The 22,213-nt window shown below is 37.4% G+C and overlaps 1 protein-coding gene across 2 annotated transcripts in view; it reads right to left on the bottom strand.

Annotated features, from left to right (window-relative positions):
- Window positions 1-2,274: 2,274 nt before the first annotated feature.
- LOC113461932 (enolase-phosphatase E1-like) overlaps window positions 2,275-22,213 on the bottom strand; it is a 43,127-nt gene continuing 23,188 nt past the window's right edge. The window contains exon 2 of one of the 2 annotated variants that reach the window (XM_039117010.1): window positions 2,275-2,748. In XM_039117010.1, coding sequence (XP_038972938.1) covers window positions 2,533-2,748 — 216 coding nt within the window. In that variant the 3' untranslated portion in view covers window positions 2,275-2,532. The remainder of the gene's footprint in view (window positions 2,749-22,213) is intronic. The other variant, XM_039117011.1, reaches the window with a different exon arrangement.

Here is a 22,213-nt window from a genome sequence, read left to right as displayed (position 1 = left end):
GGGAAGGGGGAGGAAAAGATATATCTTCCAGAGTATCATCTCACCTGCTACCTTCTCCTTCTCCTTCTCCTTCGATCTCCTCTGACTTGATCGTCGGAGGGCCCCCACTACCCCGGTGGTGGTGCGAGGCTTGCTTGCAGGTTTCACGGCGGAGGGCGGAGCGCAACCAAAGCAACTCAAAGGGAACCCCGTTCACACCGCTGTGCCAATCATTCTCAGTTTAGACCACCAGCAATAAATATATATCATGGTAGTGCTACATACTCTTAACAATGAAAATTACTATCATCTCCTTGAGAGTACGTTTAACTTGAAACTTTGCCGAATTAGAATTTAGAATTCACTATCCCTTTTCTATCGCAAATTTTATCTCATTATTAATCATGAAAATACATCTTGATCTCATTCTCCTAATGTATCATGAGTGTATCGAGGGTGTGCCATTTATCAATGATGTATCAAGTTAATTTGCATTTATAATTTGATATGGCCTCAATGGTTGTGTTAATCATCAAAATAACATTATCATCCTCACATTCCTTCCCATCCGTCCTCGTTTCAAAGCAACATCCCAGGATCTCGCGATGCAGCCAGCTTCCCAGATCCTCCACGCGTTCCCAATCTTCCATGCGATCACCAGCCTTCCATTCCTCTTTCTCCCACGATGCATCCATGCCACGCCCAGCTTCCATTCCAACCTCCCAGCAGCTAAGATTCACAGCCGACACTCATGAAGCGTGATTCCAGCCACGGATCCACGTCCTCCTATCACAGCTCGCGTCCCTCCTTCCTGCGACCCAGCCTCCCGTTTCTCGCCATCACTGTCTGCGTCTCCTCTGGATTCAAGATTCCCAAATCCCGGATGACCCCGCCTCTGCCTCTTCTCCCGTCCGCAGTCACCAGCATCTGCAATCAAGCCCATGATCCAAGCCATCCTCCGCGCCGGATTCACGTCTTCCTCCAAGCGATCCCGCGGTCAGCTCCATCGATCCAGCCGATCCCGTGCATTCCGTCCCAACGATCACGCATGTGTTCTTCCTCCTCTCCACGCAAAATCATGGATCCATCGCTGGCTGATATTTGGTGGGGATCTATAAAAGGAGGAAGAGCAGAGGAGGTGGGGAGCTCTCGGTGGGGGTTGGGCCAAAGAAGAGGGGAGAGCTCTATTTTGGAAGGGAAGAAAGAAAGAAAATGAAAAACAGTGCATGCTCTGTTTTGGAAGAAAAAGAAGAATAAAAAAATAAAATGGGGGGAGAGAGGAAAGTATTTTCAGAGGCAATCCTGGGGGCGCAAAGATCAATCATCCTAGCATGGAGCATCTCAGCAAACCAATCAAAGTTGCCGAGCATCATGAGTGGCTAAACCCTGGTTTAGGGGTTTGATGAAGCCGTGGATGAGTATTTATGTTGCATTTTTTTGATTTTTAGCGTTGTAAGACAGTTGCATATTTAATGAAATTATGATCTTGAAATGTCTTGTTTAATTTGTGTAAGATGTTTATCTTGTAGAAAGCCTCTGCATGAATTAATCTAGTTTATCGAAATCGAATCCAATACCTGTGGTTTGGAGGAGATTGTTATGCAACTACCAGATTTATCTTTGAGAAATTAATCATCAGATGAATCACGCTAAATAGGACAGACCATGCCTATCCTTAGAGAAGATGGTTTGTACCAGGCTTAGATGACTCATACTGTGGGTTAGATTTCAACTCTTTGTATGATTGCCCTAACTTGTAGTTAAGAGCAATCATATCATACACGCATCTAAGTCATTGAAAGCATCACACTTACGAATCCATCGGTGGATTCTAACCCTAAACATCTCTTCCCATAAAATATTCTTACTGTTGCATTCATCTTACTTTTTAGTTCTCATTAGTCGATAACTTAAATTTCTTTTTTTTTTACTCTAGCTTATGCCCTTTGAATTAATTATTTAATTAAGAAAAATAAATTGTCACCAATCCCTGTGGACCGACATCCGTAATCACTATCCTACAGGATACATGCTATTGCGTGATTTACTTTTGAAATTGAAAGAACCGATCAACGCCAACACTAGTTAGATACAGAGACTTTCAATGCGATTAAACAGGCTTCCCCTAGCATTACTCATGATATAATATGAAATGGTCTTCATCTGTGCCCTTAATTAAGAGAGTAAAATAAGTTTAAACTTTCCTACCGGGCTTGAAGATTTGTCAGCTTCAAGTTTTTAGTCCAGCATACTCATAATTACTGCTTTTTAGAAACCAATACACTGCCTGAAAGCTCTTCGCAGTGGCTACATTATTGCAACACTTAAATAGAGCAGCTGAGTTCAGTCTGTTTAGTTATCTATCAACTCAAACTATATTAGTCTTAATACGGTCTGATACCATAATATTTATATAACAATATCATTTTAAAAAGCGAAAGTTCTCATATATTATATGATAACGAGACTTTCTCATACTTTTCCAAGTATCTGCTAATTACGACATAACTATGTCTCAAGTACATTAAAAGGCATCAAAGGCTGCTGCTGACTTTATTGAACCCCAATCACAGACTTCAGGAATCGCAACATTTCATTGAGCTCCACAAGATCTGAGTCGCCCTTCATTGAAGCAGGTGGCTTTACTCCAGTGACGAAGAAAAGAGCCCTGAGTTCCTCTACAAGTGATAGCTGCAAAGCAGCCTTATAACCCATTATGGTCCGAATTGCAAAGATTTGTTCCCAAAGCTTATCCTCACTGTATAAACCCTGCAACATAGACACAACATTAGATTTTATCACAAATTAAAGGTAAATAGAATATAAATATTTATATTAATGCATGATTTGTTTACTTAGATGAAAGCAGTTTGGAATAACGTAACAGAAAACATAGAAACTTAATGTAACCAAAGCATGTTATATATATTTTTTAAGCATGATATGTGTTTGTGCGCACAAATAATAGAAATTTAATGTACCCAGGGCATGTTCATATATCTTTTAAGTATAATTTGTGTTTGTCCTTGTATGGCCAAGAAGACAGAGAGAGAGAAAGAGAGAGAAAGAGAGCGTAATTTTTTCCAGGTGTGAGATCCAAGTATTGTCACATAAAGCAAGTCGAATAAAGGAGAGAGAAATATGGGCCATTACAAATGATTAACCTAACCCTACTGCTGTATACAGAATGATGCTCCTAATTGGTTACATTCAGACAGAATGGATTCTGTTCATTTGCTTTAAAACTCTGGGAACATTAGCTATGCAACAAAAGATATGCACAATGTCTCAACTGTTGGATGCAACGGGATCATAACAAATCAACAACTAACCTTCATTTATAAGGATGTCAGTTCAATGAAGATGACAAGCCACGACAAACAAATCTACATACTGAGTAGGAAAAGAACAAGAATAGCTGATAGATCATTAATCGTAACATTCTAGAATTCAGACACAACAAATAATCAAACATGGCAGGGTATACATCAATTGATCAAATCATGGTGCAAGAAAATAAGTGTTTCAATCTTTCCTCATGTCTTTAGCAAAGAAAGGATAACTTGATCATACCCGTGATGTATGAAATGCCCGTTTTAGCCAAAAAAAAAAAAAAAAAAAAAGGATAACTTGATTCCATATGCGTTAGATGTAACAGCATAGGACTTGTACAACCATAGCTAAGAACATTCTAAATGAGTTCAAGGCTTCTGAGTTCAGACACTGCTTGTTACTGTGAGAATCAGGCCACCTGGGCCTAACTTGGACCAAAGTCGGCAGGCCTAGCCGGCTTTGATTCAAAACTCGAAACAAAAAAAAGAACAGGGGAATGCGATCCCCTACCTGAACGGCCACCATTAAGGCACATGCAAGGGAGGTGCAACCAGCGCGAACTCTTCAAGGCCGATGCTAACGGCCGGCGGACGTTAGGGGTTGTTGCAACTGGCGAATGGTTGGCTGGTGCCGCCGTTCGTCTGAGCTTATCCCCTCTCTCACATCATCTATTTAAACCCCTCTTCCCTTCGATCGCCCCATCTCCGCTCACCTCCCCACCTCCCTCCTTCCTCCTTTCTCTCCGGTGGCCGGCATGCCACCTCGGCCAAGCACGGCCACCCGAAGCACCTTCATTCTCCCTCTGGTTCGAGTGACCTGTTTCGAGAACCACCTCCTTTCTTCTCGCCGAAATTCACCGAAAATTGCCACCACCAGCTGAAGTCCACTGCCTCCACCCCTCGCCGGCGAGTTCCCCACCACTTCCTTAAGCCTCTTAGGCTGCCACCGAGGCAGCTGGAGGCGCTATCCCACTTTCTTTCTCTGTTTTGGCCGAGCACGGGTGTTCCCACGGCCGTCGCCGGCCACTCTCTACCACCTGCCACAACCTCCTATTGTCGCCTCATCGGACAACCCTCTTCAGCCGAGTCTGCCTCCTTGTTCCTCTGTTCATGGGGTTGAGGATTCCAGTCTTAGTAGAAGGATGAAGAAGATAAGAAGAATGGACGGAGAGAGGGATCCCATCCCTCTCTTTCTCTTTTTTCTCTCTTCTTTCTCTCTAAAAGACCTATAAACCCCAGTAAGAGGGTCCCAAATGCCTATCCTATGGACCCCGAGTTGACCCTTGCAAAGAGACCCTAAACAGCCCTAGTGCTCGGGCCACGTACCAGACCGATTATTCCTGCCCCGATGAATGTCCCTGAAATCACCATTGATGAATCTTGGCCCTAACTGAGTCCATACCCTAGGATTCATTGATCGAATCATCTAGACCTGATCCACTTGAAACTACCATATGCCCGGTCAACAGATAGCTATATATGATTCCTAGAATTAAAATGATCAACACCCAGAGCTAGCATCCATACGAAACACGGCCCTGCCAGCGGATATAAAGTTGGTATATGAAACATAAATTTTTGTCGATTACGAAACATGGCCCTATCACGGATTTAAAGTGACGGTAACACGAATATCTATGAGCAATGTTTTAAAATTATGATATGGCTAAATGGCATAAGAATGAATTATGAATTTATTTGTAACCATGTTTATGAAATAATGAAGATTATGCATGCATGATTTGTTTTAAGACTTGTTTTAATATGTTGTACTATGAAATGCTTTACTTTTGCAAAATCGATTATTTTCTTTAAATTATGTATTGTCATAGAAAAACTTATGCTTGATCCAATAAGATAGTGTAAGTTTTATTTATTGAGCCATGTCGCTCACATATCGATATTTTTTCTCTTTTCAGACAAGTAAAATCAATAGAAATGAAGAATGGTCTAGGCTTGGAGTACGCACTAGCAAGCTTGGCGATTATGTAGCAGAGTGTTAGATTCTAAGTTTGCTAATGGATTTATAGCTTCATGTTTAAAATGTAGATTCTCAGAACATATGTTGGTTTTGTTATTTGAATAAGATGATGAATTTGAATTTCTATATTTTGTTTATGGAAGCTAAATGAAATGTTTTGCTTTGTGTTATCATAGGTTGTACTCTTTGGTAGCATAGACGTGTTATGTCCAAGATTTTGGGCGTGACAGTTACAAAGACGAAATTTCAATATCTGGGTTAACCATGTCTAGATTGGATCAAGGAAGATGAAAGAAGACATCTGACTGAGGAGGCAGCATAATGATTGCAAGAGAGATCTCATGGAGCGAGGCCATTTGGGTTAACAGGTGAAGTGGTGGCTACAATCAAAAAGATCAACATAAAATAGATGATGGAAGAACAAAGAGACTCATTTAATATTTAATCATTGCCGAAAGAAATAAGCACCACTCATGCAAGACAGATTTAGGACACTTAGGCAACATAACCTGCACATGAATGAAGCCCTGTACATGGCTCTGCACAGAAGAGAATGGATGAAAGATTATCTGAGTTCCAGTATAAGGAAACATCACCCAATCAAATAAGAGTCGGAAGCAGCAAGGTAGTAGAAGATCGTATGAAATGTTAAATTTGATAGTGGAAAGATACAAAGTGCTGGATAGAGGATAAAATCTATGAGATTACTGAAGAACAAGAACTAGGTTGGTTTGTTGCATTGAATAGAAAATTCAGGCTCCTAGGTTGGTTTGATGCAATATTTGTCAGCTTTAGCAATAGGAATGAAAATAAAATTCCACATGGACTAGACAACTTTTTCATCTACTTCATGCATACATTTCCTGAAAATTCCACTGGACCTACATATTAGTGAAAGATATATTGAGATAGTTTAAATATTATAACATGAAATAACATATTTCATGAAAAGTTAGGGTAACAACATAAAACAAAAGAGAAAGATCAATAGTTGAGCAGATCCATCAAATCTAAAGTTTTAAGAGAGATAGATGAGGATTTCTGTTTCCCAAAATTACATAAGTTTATTGTTTTTTTATCTCTAAATGCTGACAATTAATGCAATGGCTCATGGAGTCAAAGCCCATACCTGCTAAAGCTACCTGGTAACCAAAGCAACATATAATAGTGAATGGAAAAATTCAAGGGAAGAGACTCCTTGTAGCTAATAGTATCTCAAATATCTCAAAAACTGGAACCTAATTCTGGCAACTCACCTCCTCTCATCAATAAAGAGTGAGATGTTTGACTAGCCTCCTGTTGCCCAAGGTGACAACCCAAGAGGGAGGGTGAATTGGGTTTTTCTAAATTTTTAGTGCTTTAAAAGCTTTCTTGTTAAGAGCGGTGGAAGCTTTCTTAAGTTATTTGTGTGAACTTACCCTAGAGCAAGAATCAAATATAAAGCAAGAATAAATACAAGAACAAGCACAACACAAACAAGACAATGTATAGTGGTTCGGTGCACCCCAAGCACCTATGTCCACTCCCCAAGCCTCTACTTGGGAATTCACTATAATCCATCATATTACAGTTGGATTGTTTTCCGGGTTCACAATCTAAAACCTTTATAATTGGTTTTCCGAGCTCACCAACAACCTAAGTTGATTTTGCGAGCTCACCAACAACCTAAGTTGTTTTTCCGGGCTCACCAATAACCTACGTTGGTTTTGCGGGCTCACCAACAACCTATAATGTTGGTTTTACGGGCTTACCAACAAACCTTACAACAAGAGAAATAAGTAAAGAATGAAAGCTCCTAAAAGAGCAAATAAAACAATTATAAACTACAAAAAAGAGTTTAGAGAATGTTTATCGCTTTGGAGGAGCTATTCTCTTCTTTGTCAAGCTTGCTTCACTTCACAAGGGTTGGTGGAGCTATTGATGACTTTTTGAGACTGCTCAACCACTTTCTTTTGGCTTTTAAGATGAAGCAATTGAAGAGGCTTGCTTTTCTAGGATTTTCTCTTGAATGTGCTTCTTGATTTCCAAAAGATTACTTCTTCTGATGAATAGTGCCTCTTAAATACTTTTCCAACCTCTAAAGAACACTTCTCTACCCTTGGAATGCAGAAAGTAGCCGTTTATAGCCATTGGGGACTTAAAAAACAATTCTGCAGAACTAGTCGTTGGGCGATCACCCATGCTGGGGTCGACCCGAGCAAATCTGGGGTCGGCTCAAGTTACTATTCATCAGGCTGGGGTTGGCTCCAGCTTTTCTGGGGTCGGCTCCAGCTACAGTGGGGTCGGCCCCTGCTACAATGGGGTCGGCCCTCTCAGAAAATCCAGAAACTTATTTTTCTGACTCTTCGGGCTAGGGTCGACTCAGCTACAGTGCTTTCAGGAAATCCAGTTTCTTCAGGAAATCCAGTTTCTTCCTTGTCTTGTTGGGGTCGGTTCTTGATTTCTTAGGGTCAGCTCCACTTTTATTGGGGTCGGCTCCACTGGGGTCGGCTCAAGGTTTCCTAGGGTCGGCTCCACCTGGGGTCGACTCAAGAAATCTTGGGGTCGGCCCTCTCAGTAAATTTCAGAAGACTGTATTTTCAGATAGCTGAAACTGGGGTCGGTTCATGGTTTCTTGGGGTCGACCCAAGCTCTGTGCTACTTATAACATTGTGCCAGAATATGCCATGAGTGTGCCAAATGTGCCGGGGTCGACTCCCATCTTCATGGAGTCGACTCTAACACTGAAATTCTTCACTTCAAAGTTAGATTTGCACTTAAAACATATAATCATTAAGTAACAACATTGCAAATCATTTCTTTCTTCTTAGGATGTTTAACACATTAAAGTTTAAGCTCATTAAGCATGTAAATAATAGAATTGAGCTTTAATCAAGAGAATTTAACTCTAAGGCATATTAAACTGTAAATTAGTTCTTTTCTAAAGTTCTTTCAATATAATTTGTTTTTAGATGTATTCTTGAAAGTTCTTTTAAATGTATCAAGCAAAGCGTATCAAGGATGTATCAAATCTTTCTTCCTTACTTTCTTATGTACTTGATTAATTGAGTTAATAGTATTAGCACTTCCATATGGCCTCAATGGCTTTGTAAGCATCAAAATAATAATAGGATCCTCAATCCTCCATTTTTAATGATTACAAAACATTGAGTATAAGCAAATTGATATTTATGTGAGAAGTAAGGTTTAATGTATAGGAAATGCTTTTGGTGCAAAAGTTTCAAATAATCCAATTTAGAGAATGTATCAATGAACCAAAAGCTTCCCCTATCTTATCCAAGTAGAATGCCTAATGAATTTTAGTTTTGCTCCCCCTTAAAGCAAGAGTTTCAAGCTATGTATCGAGGCAAGAAAAAATCTCCATGATTATGTGCCAGATTCAGATTTTCTCTTTGTCAAATGTCTCCCCCTTAAGTGTATAATACATGTCTCCCCCTTAAGTATACAATATATACATTTTATATTTTCTCCCTTATACAATCTTTCTTATAGAATTATCTTTCTTATAGAATTTGCTTCTAGTTTCTCTCTTATACTTTCTTCCCCTTTTTGTCATCATCAAAAAGAATGAATAGCAATGGATAGTATTGTAATGACATAAGATTATGAGTAAAGAAAAAATGTATTTCATCATATTTGCCAAAAGTATAATGTTCTAGAGAAGAAATGCAGACAATAACAAAGAGTATATACTAGTCAAAATAAATACAAAATCTAGAAGACACTAGTCATAATGAACATGCTTCATTATGAGCATATACTCAGATATTTTTTTTCCTTTTTGACAATATCAAAAAGGTTGCAAAATAATGAAACATTAAGCACAAGACAATATTTCATTCATTGCATGCCAAATTATTGCAAGAATATAAATTATGTGACTCAAGGCAATACTGTCAGGGCAAGATAATAAGTATAGATCAGAGCCAATTAAGATAGTTTCAAAATTATGATTGGATCACATCAAAATCAAGGATGAAAAGTTTGGCTTTAAGAGTGAGACATTTGATATACGAGCCAGAAGAGATCTCTAGATATAGATTCCAAAGATAGTTTTCAAATCAAGTGTAGATGAAATCAAGGAGTGTCAAAAATGATATTCAAGGAAAGCACGAATGGAAATCTAACCACTTTTTTTTAATATATTAAGTATATTGCAACATGAGAGCAATCTAATTAGTTTTCGGAGTATAGTATAAGATAAAGATCAAAGCTTATATACTCGAAAAAATATAAGATCATGTTGAATCATTAATTCTTAATGACTTCAAAGTTCTTTCATGATATAAAAACATTGGGGCACAGCTACCAAAACATGAATTTATGATACATCTTAGAGCATATATAAAATCTAAAGCTTTGAAAGTTCTTTTAGAGCTCTTTTAAAGACTTTCTTTTATTTCTTTAAAGATCATAGCATCAAAATCAATTAAAAATGAATTGGCTCATGATTGAAACACTAAAGTGCAAGCCAATAAGAACTCATTAGTAGATTCCAAAGTAAATTTCCGATACTAAGACAAATGAAATCCTTTTCAAATTAGTTTTCAAAACAAATGATTTATCAATTAAGTACAAATGAAAATCCAACTTTCAAAAGATATTCAATGAAGCACAAAGTTTAATACTACTTTACATTTAGTATTCTTTCTCTCATCTTTAGTTGTGAATTTACACGATTAAGTTCTATATGATCTCTCCCTCTGATTTTTTTTTTTTTTTGAATGTGTATGAAAATATTAATAATTCTTTTGAAGCTCAAATTTCTTTCAAAAGTAATTACATTTTCTTTCCTATAAGAATTATTGGAGTGAGTTGAAATACTTTAAGCTTTAGAATCATTAACTCTCTTCTTAAAAATAGCTTTTCCTTTTAATGATAGAAGTATTTAATTATGCAGGAGTGTATATTCAAAATATTAATTTCTTAGTCATAGTTTTTCCGCAATGTATATACGAAGCACGATAAATCTTTTTAATATCAAAATAACATCATATGTTTAGAAATATTTGTTCGCAATCAAGATCATTGAAAAACACATCATTTAGACCAATTTCAGTACATTTATAAGATAAAAAATGATATGTTTCATATGCGTATCGGAGCAAACAACCAAGATATCAAAATTAATTATATTTTCTTAAGCTGTAGTTTTTATCTAAGAATCATAGTAAATTATTCTCCAGCATGATGCAATCTTTGAAGCATATAATGAAAATTACAAAAATGCAAAGATATAAGCATTTTATATGGAGTTTAAACTCTTACACTAGGCCAATTCTGAATTTCATAAGAATTTTCAAGGAGGCTTTCAAAATTTATAATTTGAGATATGTATCTTCTACATTGTAGCTCATCTTAAGTCATTAAGATTGAAAATACATATTTCAAGCACATCAAAGTATATTCAGAATCTTTATTTTTAATATTGAGTTTTTGGTACAAATTGAAAAATATTTTAACATGTATCAGAACATTATGTGCCAATATTAGGCAAGATGGAAGATAAATCAGAATTAATTCATTCTGCCTAATTTGCAAATTCAGATTGTTCTTTTCTTTTATTTTTCAGAAGATATTCACTAAAACAAAATGATGTTGTTGTTGATAGAAACATATTTCAATCAAATTATCTAGGCATAGAGCATTACAAATTATATTTGAACAAAATCTTCAATTTTTCTGAATATTGAAAAATCACAATTCAAAACATCATGCTACATGCAAAATATAGTATGCATCCCATTAAAGCATTAAGAACAAGTATGTCAAGGATTAAAATCAATTCTTTTCAAATAAAGTTTCCCCTATTTAAATACAATTTCGCACTGATTTTATCCTTTATGTGTGTTTTCAAGTGATTGAAACTTCATTTGTTTTTTTTTCACAAGCTTCTTATATATTTCATTTATTTTTTTCATTCATTCCCATTTTTTTTTTAACCAATCAATGAATGTTTTGATTATCTTCATTTGTTTTTCGGTTTTACTTTTCTATGCTTGTTGCCCTAGGTGACAATCCAAGAGGGGGGGGGGTGAATTGGTTTCTTCTAAATTTTGGTGTTTTAAAAGCTTTCTTAATTAAGTGCGGTGGTTGCTTTCTTAGATTATTTGAATGAGTTAAACTAGAACAACGATGGAAGATAATGCAAAAATAAATGTAACCACAAGCACAATACAAACACAACAATATATAGTGGTTCGGTGCTCTCCTTAGCACCTATGTCCACTCCCCAAGCGACCCCTTGGGAATTCACTATAATCTCGCGGATTACAGTTGGATTGTTTTCCGGGCTCACAATCCAAAAACCTTTGTTGGTTTTACGGGCTCACCAACGAACCTATACACTTTGGTTTTCCGGGTTCACTAAAAACCTTTGTTGGTTTTACGGGCTCACCAACGAACCTTTACAAATAGTTTGATAAACAAAAAGGAAAGATTCAAACTCCTAAATGAGCAAATGAAACAATATTAACTACAAAGAAGAGTTAGAAAGTATTTATCGCTTTGAAGTGGCTTTGCTCTTCTTTGTCAAGGATGCTTCACTCTTCAAGGGAGGATGGAGCTCTTGATGACTCTTTGAATCTGCTCAACCCCTTTCTTTGATTCTTGAATGAAGCACTTGAATGAAGAAGATTAGGGCACTTTTGTTTTCTTGTGTACTCTTTGATATCTCTTTCAAAAATTTTTCTGTCTGATGAATAGTGCCCCTTTAAATTGTTGGGATTTGTATCCTAAATGTCAATCGTCAGCATATTGATGATTGAATTTTGTAAATGAATTGACAAATTAATAAAGTGTTATTTGGCATTATTCATCATTTCATCTTCAAATGAACTCTTATATGATGAAGTCCTTAGGACTTATGTTATGATAAAGGAGGATTTATCTTTGAGTCCTTAAACTTGTTCGCGACCAAATGATATGTTGTTACTAGGACGACAGCGTTATCGAGATTAGGTCGTTGTGTGACATATACGTTGGTTGTCCTCTTAACCAAGGAGTGTGGAGACACTGGTATGCCACACAGGTGAAGTGTAGGAGTACATTTCACTGAACGTGACCAATTCCGGAACGCTCTATTGTCGAGAGATGTTCCGAGTGGATATGGGTATAAGTTTGGCTCTCTGACCTGAGACCGCAACCTGTGACTAGCAAGCAACTCACTGTACTTTGGTACCGGACTACCTAAATTTCTAATTCAGTGACGGAAGGTCACTGGGTGCAGTCAAGTACTTGCGTAGTCAGTTGTGAGTCAAGATGGAATTGACCCCTCCTGAAAATAGGAGATAATGTCTTGTGATTAATTTAGCAAAACCTTGGCCAGGGTAATCCCAGTGAGGAGTCACGGGATATCTAAAGTTAATCACATAATGGATGTACTAATTATAGGGTTGACAGTGAGCTCTAAGTCATCCTGGCATTAGGAGTCAAAGGGATTGAATTATACAGTAACCATAGTTCAGGGTTCCAGAATATTTGCTTCGCATATATTCGACCTATCCGGACGTCGGGTACCATTGCTAGATGGTCACATCGATTAGTGTAGAAAATTGTTCCTATACTACCGGCTTAGGTTCGAACCTATGAGGTCACACGCATAGAAGATTCCTGATTGATCAAGAAAGCTGATGAATGATTAAGAATCATTCAGGGGTAATTTGGTCAATTTGATTGGCAAATTATCTTATAAAATAATTAAAGTAATTATTGAAGGATTAATTAGTAATTAAATTACTAATAAACTCAATTTGATTGAGTAATTGTACTAAGGATGAGCCAAATTGAATTGGATTCAAGTTTGGGCTCAATCAGGATTTTGACCTGATTGGATTAGGTTAGAACCAAAAAGGACTTAAGCTGATCAAATTAATTTTAAATTAATTTGTTCTTAATTGGGGATTGACCTAATTGGATTAGGTCCAACACAAAGTAATTAATTCAATTTGATTGAGTTTGCATGAGCCAAAATTGAATTGGATTCAATTTGAGCTCAATCAGGGTCTGACCTGATTAGATTGGGTTCAACCAAATTGCTTTATTTTAATTCGGATTTGACCAAATTTGATTAGGTGCAACCCAAGGGGATTAGGCTCAGATGATGTGGCAATTATTGGTGACATGGAATTGGATTTCATGAATTTTAAATAAACCAAAATTATTGCATGGCACATGGACCCATTGCTTGACACATGGCGACATTGTTTGTTATTTGAATTTAAATTCAAACATTAAGCAATGTGTTAAATGATTTTAATCACTCAAACCATCAGCCAAGGTGGCGTATGAGTTTTTGAATGGATTAAATTCGAATTTCAAGAGGTGATTTCGAAATTATGAAGTGTTTTACCTTGCTGCATGGATTTCAAATTCCTTCCCTCTTGCACATGTGTTAAAATTTGAATTTAAATCAGATTTGGTTGAGATCTGATTTGGGTTGTTCCTGTTCCTTTGCATGTGCCAACTAAAAGAGGTTTTCTGAAAATAAATTTCAAATTTTGAATGAAAATTCGAAGGCCATTAAAAGGGGTCAAACATGGGCACCAAAAACACATCCATTGCAGCCTTCTTCCTCACCCGCCTCCTCCTCCTCTTCTTCTCCATTTTAGATAGGATTTTCAGGGTGAATATCTAGAAGATTCAAGATCAGATCTGAGTCCTCTACTTCCCTTACAAACCTCATCTCTATCTGCTTCAAGACGATTGATCAAGAGTTGATTGAATCCCGGCGGGCAGATTTCAGCTTTCAAGTGTTCTGCAGCTGCTAGCACTGTTGCGGAAGAAGATCCTTCAGGACTTCGCATGTACTTCTCGTAGAGGCCATTCGTGTGCGTGGCTGCGAAGTCAAGAATCAGATTCACAACTTTCATCCATCATAAAAGGTATTAATCTAGCATTAATCATTTATTATGGTGTCAAGGTCTAGGTCCAATTCCCCGAGGTTTTACCCTCTTTTGGGGCTCCTCACGGAGATATCTCCAGAATCCATTCGATGGATATTCGGAGATTAATTGGAATAGAGTTCTTAAGTTTCAGATCTGATAGTTAATCATGCATAAAAGTTTTAGCATAATTGTTTAAACGATTCCGGCATAATCCTATGTGTTCTTAAGGTGCTGATTTCTAGATTTGATCTTGTAAGCATGCATGAATTAAATTGTTTGATTCGGTTTTTCCGCTGCGTTTTAAAACTTAAAAAGAACTACGTATGGCTTGATCCCCCTTATGAAGGGGTACGTAGGCAACCCGATCAGGTTCAGCCATGGTTTTCAAAAAAAAAAAAAAATTCAGCATGCTAAACACCGAAGAACCTAGGATTCACTTTCATAAATAGCTTCCCACATCCTTTGGACAAGCCCCAATGGTTAGATTTGAAAAACTAGCCGTTACTGACCTTGGGAAGGACAAAAAGTACATCTGCAGAACTAGCCGTTATGCTTCAGCCCGTGTTTGGGTCGGCTCAACCTGTCCTTGGGTCGACCCAACATTCATTTGGGTCGACTCAAACATTCCTTGGGTCGACCCTCTCAGAAAATACAGAAACTTGAAATTTTAGCCTTCCTTCCCATGGGTCGACCCAACCATTCTTTGGGTCGACTCAAAGTTCACTTGGGTCGACTCAACTTCTTCTTGGGTCGACCCTCTCAGTAATTCCAGAGAACCATTTTCTGTCTGCCTTTCTGTCTTGCCTTTGGGTCGACCCTCTCAGGGTTTGGGTCGACTCAACCACTGTTCGGGTCGACCCTCTCAGTAAATCCAGAGAACATATTTCTTTCATGTTTTGAGGTTCTTGAAGTTTGGGTCGACTCATGCTTACCTTGGGTCGACCCAACTCACTGTTCATCTGTGCCAATTTTGCAGAAGTGTGCCAAATGACTTCTTGATGTGCCGAGGTCGACCCAATCAACCTTTGGGTCGACTCAATCTACACTTTGCTGCATCTCAAGGTTAGATTCATTCAAATGAACAAAGACATGTATCTATATCAATTCATACAAATATACTGAGAGTAATGAACTTATAAATGAAGTATCAATTTAACTTATAATATACTCTAGATAATTGCTTGTTAATCATCAAAATAACACTATCATCCTCAATCTCCCCCTTTTTGATGATTACAAAATAAAGAGTATAAGCCTATTGATACTTGTCTTTAAAAACAGTTTATAAAAGGGTTTAAATTGCTGAATTTCAGCTTTTCATATATAAGAGTGAAATCTCCCCCTATATTATTTAAATGTTGCCAATTTGACTCTTTGAATTGCTCCCCCTTTCATTTATAATTCATTAGCGATGAAACTTCAAAAATTTGAGATAAAATATGAGTTTCAGATTATGTATCGGGGTGCGAGAGGTGCGTGCCAAATTCTGAATTTATATGTGCCAAATTCTGAAATTTGATAGAAATTTTTGATTTAATCAATTTCATTGTTACAAATTGCTCCCCCTTAGATGTATAAGCTTTCTTATATGATTTTTTAATTGTTTGCCCAATTATTTCTCTTTTCTTGCATAAATTCTTATTTCTTTTTCTCTACTTCTCCTTTCTTTAACTTTCTTTACTTTTGCTCTTATTATTCTTTCTTTACTTACTCTAAAGATATCTTTACTTCTCACCTAAGATCTTTACTTCTCCTCAAATAAATACTCTTTCTTTACTTCCTAAAATAAATAAATACTCTTTCTTTACTTCTCCCCCTTTTTGTTATCATCAAAAAGATACATGGGAAAGATGCAATAAACAACAAACTTCAAACTTCATTGATCAAAATAGGAACATTTTCATACATTCATGTCCAAAAACAAAAAAACAGATACAATGTTCCTTAATCAAGATTTAAAGATACATGATAAAAGCAAGATACATATGAGAACTAGATATCTAGCCTAGGCTCTAAACATAGATGCTAAGATCAGCCTAGGGAGACTCTAACGGCTGGGATCTAGTCCTCATCCTCCTAGTGTACGTGGCGAGGGGAGGTCGAGCCTGGTGAGACTGTGTCTGGCGTGGAGCACGACGAGCTGGATGACTCTGTGCCGAAATCTCTGACTCAGCAGCCTGTGGCACAGATGGTCCATGGGTCTCTCTCTCTCCGGAGTGCTCCTATCTGCTGCCTCAGATCACTGATCTCAGCAGACATGACATCCAACCGGGCGTCCAATCGGCTCGTCAGCCCGTCAGTGATAGTCCTCGCCTGAGCTGACATGAGCTCAGTCATCCTGCTCCAGAACTCATCCGTATCTGTCGGAGGAACGGATGACGATGGTCCAGCCTCTGAGGGTGCAGTAGGATGATCCATATGCTCCTCATCCTCATCCTCTGGTGCATCTCCCTCTGGCGCCTCACCCTGAATGCCTGCTCCAGTGTGAATCCACTGCCCGTTCACTTTTTCATATCCCATGCGTATAAGTGTCCATGCAGTGTATGTATCAGTATGATGCAGACTCTTGGATGCCTCCTCCTCGAGAGGTAAACCGTGCTGACGGAAAATCAAGGTGAGTATCATACCATAAGGTAGTGATACCCTGTTGCTGCACATTACCTTCCTCATCTGTCTCAGTATCATAGCCGGAAGATTTAGGGGAATCCCCCGAATCATACACTCCATCACAGCTAGATCTCGCTCTGTGATGAGATCGAATCTCCCGGTCTTTGGAAATAAAATCCTATTGATCATATTGAGCAGTAATCTCATTTCAGCGGAAAGAGAACTAGCTATTACCTTCGTGGAAAAGTCGAAGTTCTCATTTTTCATGATCAACTGTAGAGCTCTCATTTTGTTTTCTGGCTTTTCCGGAGTGGCTCCTATGCAGGGTAGATGAAGTAGCTCACTCAAGCTCTCCTCGGAAACTCGAATTCGAACCCCTCGAACTTCCGAAACAAGCCCTCCCATACCAGTTTTGAGGAAGGCATAGAACTCTTGTACCAATCCGGGGTAGATAACCACATCTAGGGAGCAAAGATACTCCCAACCTTGTCTTTGGATCCATTCCCAAATCCGAAACCCTTCTTGATTGAAGAACTCGGAATGGATCCTTCTCCCCGTTGTAACCGGCCTCCCCGCAAATCTTGCAAGTATCACTGAGGGGGAAGGAGGAGGAGGGCCCTCCGCACGTGCCTCACGTCGTGGAGACACGGGAGATGGCTCGGTAGGTTGCCTTTCCTCCCATTGGATCCGTGTCACTCTTCCGGATCTCTTGGCTACGGCTCTTTTGGGTCCCATTTCTCTAAGATCTCAAGGAAATCTACTGTTTGGAGATGATTGGAGAAGATTTGAGAGTGGGGAAAAGGTTTTTCGGAAGAAGACAAAGGGCAAACAGTGCCCTAGAAATGCTCTCGGGTCCCCTTTTAACAGTGGGGTCCCGACGTTGGGTCGACTCAAGATTTTTCTTGGGTCGACTCAACGTTGGGTCGACCCTATTCTGGGTTGGGTCGACCCAAGTGCAGACTTTTTCTTTTCTCTTCCTTTTTGCTTCTAAAAAGTTTTCCTTGCTTCCAGTCCTTATAAACTCTTTATGGGACAATGATACATGAGTAAGGAATCTATGGATAACAAATTTGACTCATGTTTCATGGGATTTTTGAAATTAGAGGAGTGTATCATGAGACTTCTAGCTCCCTTTTATATTTCTTCAATACAAAGGATCACATATGCCTAATTCCCTTCTTAGCATGCAGAATCTATCTTCACTCAATGGTTTCGTAAATATGTCGGCTAATTGTTTTTCCGTGCATATATGCTCAATACATACATTTCTATTTTGCACATGATCCCTAATAAAATGGTACCTTATTTCTATGTGTTTGGCTTTGGAGTGCTGAACTGGATTTTTAGTAAGATTGATAGCACTAGTATTATCACACTTAATAGGAATATTATCTAGTTTAACTCCATAGTCCTCTAGTTGTTGCTTGAGCCATAATACTTGAGCACAACAACTACCAGCAGCTATGTATTCAGCTTCAGCTGTGGACAGTGCCACTGAATTCTGCTTTTTACTAAACCATGATACTAAGTTATTTCCTAAGAATTGACATGTGCCACTTGTGCTCTTTCTATCTAATTTGCATCCGGCAAAATCAGCATCTGAATATGCAAGCAAATCTAGACAGGAGTCTCTCGAGTACCATAATCCTATATTGGTAGTTCCTCTTAAATATCTAAGGATTCTCTTAACAGCACTTAAATGTGACTCCTTAGGATCCGATTGGTATCTAGCACATATCCCTACACTAAATACAATGTCGGGTATACTAGCAGTAAGATAGAGCAAGGATCCAATTAGTCCTCTATAGAGCTTAATATCAACACTCTTTCCTTTTTCATCTTTGTCTAGCTTACTAGTAGGATTCATTGGAGTGCCAATTCCCTTATGATTTTCATTCCCAAACTTCTTTAGTATTTCCTTTGTATACTTAGTTTGATGAATAAAAATGCCTTCTTTAGTTTGTTTGATTTGTAAACCTAGAAAGAAGCTTAGTTCTTCCATTAGACTCATTTCAAATTCTCCATGCATTAAATCAGCAAATTCTTTGCACAGAGTATCATTAGTGGCACCAAAGATTATGTCATCTACATATATTTATACCACTAATAGATTTTTGTCCTTTCTTTTGAGAAATAGAGTTTTATCTACATTTCCTCTACTAAAGTTATTATCAAGCAGAAATTTACTTAAACGATCATACCAAGCCCTAGGTGCTTGCTTTAATCCATATAATGCCTTATGTAGTTTAAACACATGATTTGGCAATTCATGATTCTCAAATCCTGGAGGTTGTTCTACATATACTTCCTTCTCAATAATACCATTTAAGAATGCACTCTTCACATCCATTTGATATAATTTGAAATCCATGAAACATGCAAATGCTAGAAGTAATCTAATAGCCTCTAATCTAGCTACAGGAGCAAATGTCTCATCAAAATCTATTCCTTCTTCTTGATTGTATCCCTTAGCTACAAGTCTAGCCTTATTTCTTATAACTAATCCATTTTCATCTAATTTATTTCTAAATATCCATTTTGTTCCAATTACTGAATTATGCTTTGGTCTTTCAGTTAATGTCCATACATTACTTCTTTTGAATTGATTTAATTCTTCTTGCATGGCATTTATCCAATTAGTATCTTTTTCAGCTTCTTCATAAGTCTTAGGTTCTAATTGTGAAACAAAAGCAAGATAATCATTTAAATTTCTAAGAGATGATCGAGTTCTTACCCCTTGTGATGGATCACCAATGATTAAGTCTTTAGGGTGTCCATATGCATACCTCCATTCCTTTGGCAAATTTTGGGGTTGTGGTGGCACGCAATCATCTCCCTTATCTTGATTTGGCACGTCATCAATATTCAACTTTTCAAAGTCGATAATTCCTGTATCATCATCAACAATATTTTCTTTCCTAGCAGACTCACTATCAGACTCATCAAATATAATATTGACTGACTCTTCTACTACTAAGGTTCTTTTATTGAATACTCTGTATGCCCTGCTAGATGTGGAGTATCCTAAAAAGATACCTTCATCTGACTTGGCATCAAATTTACTTAGATCCTCCTTGCCATTATTTAAGATGAAACATCTACATCCAAACACTTTAAAATATTTAGCAGTTGGTTTCTTATTCTTTCAGAGTTCATAAGGAGTTTTCTTGGTTATAGGTCGTATTAAAACTCGATTTAGAATATGGCAAGAAGTGTTTATAGCTTCAGCCCAAAAATACTTTGGAAGATTTGACTCACACAACATTGTGCGTGCCATTTCTGCCAATGTTCTATTTTTTCTTTCAACAACCCCATTTTGTTGAGGCGTTCTAGGTGCTGAAAATTGATGTGATATTCCATTTTTAGTGCAAAATTCTTCAAAGTGTTGATTTTCAAATTCCGTACTATGATCACTTCGAATTGCTACTAAGGTGAGTTTCTTTTCATTTATGATATTATTATATAGTTTCAAAAATTCTGAGAATGCTTCATTCTTATGTGCCAAAAGTGAAACCCATGTATACCTTGAGAAATCATCAACAATAACTAGTCCATATTTCTTCCCTCCTAGACTTGTAGTTCTAGTAGGTCCAAATAAATCCATGTGTATAAGTTCAAATGGTCTAGTTGTTGATACTACATTCTTCGATTTGAAAGATGATTTAGTTTGTTTTCCCAATGAACATGGTCCACATATTTTGTCCTTTTCAAAGATCAATTTTGGCACGTCTTTTATTAATTCCTTCTTAACTAGTTTTGATATTAATTCCATACTTGCATGTCCTAATCTTCAATGCCAAAGCCAACTAGTTTCATTTTTCTTTTCTTCATTAGTAATTAAGCATAATCCATTTTTCTTGCCTAACTCATGAAGATCTACTAAGTAAATATTTCTTTGCCTTTGTCCTACAAGTACAATGCTATTATCTTTAGGATTAGTGATTATGCATACAGATGCTTCAAATGTAACTTTAAACCCTTTATCACAAAATTGACTTATGCTAAGAAGGTTATGTTTCAAACCCTTAACTAATAAGACATTTTCTACAAAAATAGATGGAGCAATGAAAATTTTACCCTTTCCAATGATATGCCCTTTACCATTGTCTCCATAGGTTACTACTCCACCCTTCTTTGATTCCAAGGTGACAAATTGATCTTCGTCACCGGTCATGTGTCTTGAACAGCCGCTATCTAGATACCATCGTTTTTCCACTTTGTCAGCTGCAAGACACACCTGCAATCAAGATCAAGAAGAAACTTTAGGTACCCAAACTAAGTTGGGTCCTTTAGGGTTAGTACTCCATGTTCCTTTTGGAACCCAAACTTTCTTGAATTTAATCTTTTGATTATAACTTAATTTGTTTTGACTGGATTTTCTAAAGTTACATTCATATGCTCTATGTCCTAACTTATTGCAGCAATAACAAGTAATATTTTTACTTTTAGCTTTTACAAAAATGTTCTTTAAGAATTTTTGTTTCCTATTTGTTTTATATCCTAAACCGGCCTTATCATATACAACTTTTTGGCAATCAAGAATCAAATTTAATTTAGTAGAACTAAGAGTAAATTTATCTACCAAAGTTTTATATTTTTCAGCATCTTCTTTTAGCTTGATATTTTCAGCAATTAGATTCTTGGTTTCATTTGCAAGTTTCCTACTTAATGTTTCACAGTTATGAGACAGTTTTAGCTTATCTTTGACAAGAGATTGATTTTCTTCTTTTAAAGCTTTATTTTTATTAATTAGTTTCTTATGTTCTTCCATGAGTTCTAAGAAAGCATCATGTAATTCATCAACAGTAAAATCACACTCAAGTTTAGAATCTACCTCATCGTCATTGGCCATATGACACATTTGGGCCGTCTCTTGATGATCTTCCTCCTCCGAACTTGATTCCTCACTTTCACTCCAATCAGCCATGAAATTCTTCTTTTTCAACTTTCTTGCCATCCACTTCAAATCTGGGCAATCTATCTTATAATGCCCGGATTTGTTACACTCATAGCAAATGGGAGTTTCTTTTTCCTTTTCTTTGTCCTTACCCTTTTCTTTGCTTGAGTTACCTTTAAGGAAGGTTTTCTTTTTATGGAACCTATTCTTACCTCTCATGAATTTTCTGAATCTTCTCCCAAGCACAGCCATCCCTTCTTCATCGATTTCTTCATCATCATCTGAATCTTCCGATTCAGTTAGTTGTTTAGGGGTGGTAGTCTTTAGGGCAATGGGCTTTCTTCTCTTGACCTCATCTTCTGAATTTTGCCTCATTGTCAACTCATGGGTCATGAGAGATCCTAGAAGCTCCTCTAACTGCAGTGTGTTGAGGTCCTTTGCTTCTTGAATAGCGGTTACCTTGGCCTTCCAATTCCTTGGTAGAGACCTGAGAATTTTTCGCACCAAAGCAGAGTTAGAGTAAGATTTTCCT

The sequence above is a fragment of the Phoenix dactylifera genome, unplaced genomic scaffold (genome assembly GCF_009389715.1).
Source record: "Phoenix dactylifera cultivar Barhee BC4 unplaced genomic scaffold, palm_55x_up_171113_PBpolish2nd_filt_p 000160F, whole genome shotgun sequence".
Lineage (NCBI taxonomy): Eukaryota > Viridiplantae > Streptophyta > Magnoliopsida > Arecales > Arecaceae > Phoenix > Phoenix dactylifera.
Note: the sequence above shows the minus strand (reverse complement) of the source record. Positions and strands in the feature narration are given on the sequence as shown.